At 41.3% G+C, this 5,465-nt stretch overlaps 1 protein-coding gene across 1 annotated transcript; it reads right to left on the bottom strand.

Annotated features, from left to right (window-relative positions):
- Nucleotides 1–697: 697 nt before the first annotated feature.
- LOC146822295 (olfactory receptor 2D2-like) lies at nt 698–5,253 on the bottom strand. The gene is made up of 2 exons (XM_085610025.1): nt 5,112–5,253; nt 698–1,638 (listed from the first exon to the last, which is right to left on the bottom strand). The coding sequence occupies exons 1-2, from the start codon at nt 5,251–5,253 to the stop codon at nt 698–700; spliced, it is 1,083 nt and encodes a 360-aa protein (XP_085466151.1).
- Between the last annotated feature and the right edge of the window lie 212 nt (nt 5,254–5,465).

Here is a 5,465-nt window from a genome sequence, read left to right as displayed (position 1 = left end):
TCCTCTGCTGCCAACCCGCAGCCTAGGAGCACATGCCCCACTAATCCCTGCTGCAGACTGCTGCATTGCTAAATGACATCATTTCATTGCCATCTTATTGTTCACTTTCTGCTGCTGCATTATATACAAGTCTCACTTTAATTGCTGTGAAAAGGTTTGGAATGTAAATTTATATGTCTAAGACCTCTATGGTTTTTTGTTTATCTGCTTCCATTTTGAAGTTATACAGACTACAGGGCAATTGGACTGGCAAAATAAGTTTTGTTGTTTACTTTTAAATCCAGACGCGGAACATTGCTAGATTTTTAATAAAGAAATCAATTGTACTTACATTTCATTTTCTTCACCTAAACCTCCCGTATTAAAGCATTTTTTCATTTCAGCATGCATTCTTATTTTTATTATTTTTAGAAGTAACTATTCATAGTTTCTTGAAGTTACAACTGAGTGCCAGTGTTCCCAAGCTCCATACATAGTCAAGTGTCAAAAAAATGTTAAGAAATGCAATAATGCACACACACCATGCAATTGCTTTAAATTAAGCCCTGGGACAGGTTGTCTATCAATGTGTATGTGTCATAATTTTTTTCTGGGAGTGGCGGTTATAGAGGGTCATAATTGTAAAAACAAACAAACATAGTAATTGAGAACACTGGTACAAAGGGACATAAAAAAGGTAGTATCATTCATATTTTCTTTATTGAAAAACATATGTCCTTGTAACTTTCTTCAAAGCCCTTTTCACATCCTTGTTCCTTAGACTGTAGATGATGGGGTTCATTACTGAAGGCATCACAGTGTAAAGCACAGCGAAATATTTGTCCTTGTTTTCTGAACTTTTAGACACTGGTTTCAAGTACATGAAGAGGGCTGCTCCGCTCCCCAAGATGAGCACAATCAGGTGAGAGGCACAGGTGGAAAAGGCTTTATATCGGCCTTCAGAAGAACGGATTCCAATGATGGTGACAACAATGCGGGTGTAGGAGAAGAAGATGACAACTGTTGGGAACAAAACGGTCAATACCCCAACAATGTAAATGACCATCTCTGAGTTAAAGGTGTCACCACATGTCATCTTTATGAGAGCTTTGAGTTCACAAAAGAAATGGTCAACAACATTGTGACCACAAAATGACAACTTTAAAGTAAAAACTGAATCCAGTACAGCCAGCAAGCAACCACAAATCCAGCAGCAGGCCATCAATTTGATACACACAGACTTGCTCATAATTTCATTGTAACGCAAGGCAAGTGAGATGGATACAAACCGATCATATGCCATGACAGACAGGAGCAAAGTTTCAGTACAAGCGAAAAGCAGAAATGTGTACAACTGAGCTGCACATGCAGAGAAGGTCATTTTCTTCCTTTCAATGAGTTGTAGCAGCATGTTAGGGACAATAGCAGATGAGTAGCCGACATCTATGAAGGAGAGATTCACCAGGAAGAAGTACATAGGAGTATGAAGGCGAGGATCACAAACAGAGGCTATGACCAGGATGATGTTTCCAATGAGCGTGGACAAGAATATCACAAAAAACACCACAAAGAGAACCACCCGCACATCAATGTCGTCAGATAGTCCCACAAGGATGATCTCAGTTACTGAGGAGCTTCTGTTCATCTTGTTGTCTTTGCCTATAGGAAAAAATAGGTCACAAAAGCAGTAAATACAATTTACACATTATAATACAAAGTTGCATTAATAACCAGTATTGCATATTGCAATGGTTTGTATTTTAGACTGGTGTCTTGCAATATTGGTCTTCTTTGTTTCACAGTGAGGTGTGTGAAGACATCGGGCTTGATCAAGGGAATGATATATGGGTCACTCTGTCAAAAACATCTTATTACAAGTGCATTATATCCTATTAAAATTGTAGTAAGGTGGACTGATATTGGTCATATTTGTAATAGGGTACCCAGTCGCTGTCATCTGAATGCAAAATCAGGCCCACGGTCTTCACATTAATCGTAACACGTTGCACTTTTGCAGATATATCTCTACATAGGACCATGGCTGAGACACTGGCTTCCTTCATCCAGCTCTGAGTAATCAAGAAAGCAAGCACAAAAAGCAAATAAATTGCATTTGCTAGATGATTAAGGGACCTAGCAAAAAGGAGCATTAACAGAGCCAATCGTTTTGATGTTTGTTCCATGGAAACCACTGCTAACCAAACGGAATAGATGAAGGAGAGCAAGTAGAAATGTGTGGTACTTTCACACACAGGTACAGTATAGACAGCAGTTGGATACTTCATACAAAGGAGCTAGAAGAGTGTCACCAGAAAGAGTGGAAGCAGTTCACCAGATGCATAAAAAAGAAAAGTTCTGACAGTGGAACCTTCTAACTAACAGCACCTAACCTGTTTTAACACTCCTCGCGCAATGTCCCTTCTATACTCAATGGGCTCTGTGTGCACACTGAATAGTACCCACCATCACAGTACTTGTTCCTACAGAAACTTAGCAATTTAAAACCAAAGCACAGGTGCACCACTCAAAAAACTGCTTATGCCAAAAAGAGGACACATTTTTACGTCCAAGTCCATTAAAGAAAGTTCTTAAATTTGTTCTTATTTTTCTTTTTCTCCTTTATTGTTTCACTTTCATTTTGCGTTGATGACACACAGCGTTTAACACACAGAACAGCCGATGCGTTTCGTCCCCTTGCAGGACTTCTTCAGGGCAATAAAAGTAGGTGGAGTCAAACTCTCTCCAAGAGGTATTGTTTTAAGTCAGGAATTCCCCTAGGGAGAATGCTTTCCCATCCAATAAAATATTATGACAAATAGAAACGTCGTCGAAGTCACGATAACAATCACTCAATAGATAGAAAAAGCGAGTCCCACTTTGGTAATATCCCGCTCTATCACTATATATACTTTACAAGTGCAGAATAAAACCTATCCAAAATATTCCCAATGTGACTGCTGGCATATATTCAATAGAGCATGTCAGCAAAACGAACCGGCCGGATAGAGCGGGATATTACCAAAGTGGGACTCGCTTTTTCTATCTATTGAGTGATTGTTATCGTGACTTCGACGACGCTACTATTTGTCATAATATTTTATTGGATGGGGAAGCATTCTCCCTAAGGGAATTCCTGAATTAAAGCGATAACCTCTTGAAAAGAGTTTGACTCCACCTACTTTTATTGCCCTGAAGAAGTCCTGCAAGGGGACGAAATGCGTCGGCTGTTCTGTGTATTAAACGCTGTGTGTCATCAACGCGAAATCAATGTGAAACAATAAAGGAGAAAAAGAAAAATAAGAACAAATTTAAGAACTTTCTTTAATGGACTTGGACGTAAAAATGTGTCCTCTTTTTGGCATAAGCTGTTTTTTGTGTGGTGCACCTGTGCTTTGGTTTTAAACAGTTCACCAGATGCTTTTGGAAATGATTGACTACTGAAGGCAGTGGAGACCAAACGGCGAGATCGGACTCTGTTGGTGCTGATGCTGGCGACCAGCTGCTGTTCCCGGCGCTTAAAAAACAGACGTTGTGCTGCTTAAAAATCAAGGTACTACTTAAAGCGATCGGCTATCTGACGTTGTATGGAAACTGGAAGATCAAGAAAATAGGCAACGTAGAAACAACCTCCGCCTTCTAGGGATCCCCGAAGGGGTTGAGGGGGAAGATCCCCGGCGTTACATCATCAAACTCCTAAAGGGGGCCTTCCCCGACCAGACCGAGTGGTGATGGGAGCACGAAATCCAACGAGCTCAATGTTTCCCCCTTATGATTAAAAAACCGTCAGGCAGCCTTAATGATTCAGGAAGACCACGGGCGTTCCTTGTTTTCTTTGGAAATTTTCTTATAAGACAGCTAATTTTTGATCAGGCCGGGCAATATTCCCAGAAATCTTTTGAAGGAGTATTCTTTTTTGCCAAACCAGATTTCTGCCACTCCACTGTGGAGCGAAGATGGCAACTTCGTCAGCTAATAACCCCCTTCCAACAGTTGGGGACCCAGGTTTTCCTCATGAACCCTGCTAAACTGAAGGTCATTATTAATGGCGCTTCACGATTTGTCATGTCGGAGATCAAAGCACAAGAATTTCCTGCGGAAATTAAAGCTAAGAAAATGTTAAAGTAACTACAATTGCTATAGTTGAACTGTTAAATTACTCCCAATTGTATCTATTAAATAGTTTAGGATATAAAGTCATTGGGGGAACTACACAAGGGACCTGTACCAGGGGTGTAGCCATTCTAGCCCAGAATACCTATCTCCCTCAATTCATTCGAACTAAGTCAGATCCCCAAGGGAGATGGATGGTTACCGAATGTTGTATTACACCTACATTCTTATTTACCTTATGTTCTATTTATGGGAGTGTTTTAGATGACCCTACTGTGATTAATCAAGTCTCCGCCGAACTGGTTCACTGGCCCCTGCCTATTATCCAGTGTGGGGATCTTAATATTAACTTACCTTCTAACTGGGGAGATAACCTACAATGCCACCAGACCTCTCGCAAACCTAAAGTGCTTTTGGCTCTTAAGAATCTCTTACACGCCGATGGGCTGGTGGATGTATGGTCTCATCTCTATCCTAACATATCCGGCTACACATTTTTTTCCACTCCCCACAAATCTTTTGCACGTTTGGATTTTTTTCTGGTTTCCTGGTCCCTAATTCATTATAGTGAAATTGAATTACTTCCCCGTATTCTTTCTGATCATAATCCCCTAAATCTTAATATCCGGGGGCTGATTACACGTAAGGAAACTGTTGTATTTGAAGTAAAGAGTCACCAGACAGGAGGTAAGAGAGACTCTGTTTATTCTAGTCATCCGCTCTCCGCTTAGAACACAGAGTAGTCAACATTCTACTGTGAGCTTCCTTCGCTGCCATACCAACAGGGCTGGCAGGGAGGGAGGCACGGACTGTACCACTATGAAACATTCTGTACGAGATTACAACACATCTCCTTATATGGGGAACAACAGAAAACAGAACGTTAAGATTGTGATGACAGCTACTCTGTCCTTGCTCCAAGTCTGTCCATTGTCTAAGCGAACCACATTCCTTCCATACTTTTCCACCCGTTGTTGTGCCCGGTTGCATATGTGTGGGCTTCTTTACCACCACCGTAGTACCAACCTTGTAGTCCTGTGCTTTGACCCCATATCTCTGGTCATACCACCCTTTGTACTTCAGTTGATGTTGAGAGATCAACTCTTTGCTCTTCACCTGGTCAGTTACCACCTTTTTCCCCCCACCCAACCAGTGTGGATTCATTTTGGTACAGGGTTCCCTACCTCTCAAGCACACAAAGGGAGACGCTCCTGTGATTAGATTGGGAGCAGTATGGTATGCCCAGATACACTCTCTCAAAGAATCTTCCACATTGTACCCACTGGTGATGCCAATCGATTTGCCCTTTCTACTAACCCATTAGCTCTAGGGCAGTAGAGCGCGGTTTTCTCGTGTTTTATGTTTAGATCCCCCAA

The sequence above is a fragment of the Triturus cristatus genome, chromosome 6, assembly GCF_964204655.1.
Source record: "Triturus cristatus chromosome 6, aTriCri1.1, whole genome shotgun sequence".
NCBI classification, from domain to species: Eukaryota; Metazoa; Chordata; class Amphibia; order Caudata; family Salamandridae; genus Triturus; species Triturus cristatus.
Note: the sequence above shows the minus strand (reverse complement) of the source record. Positions and strands in the feature narration are given on the sequence as shown.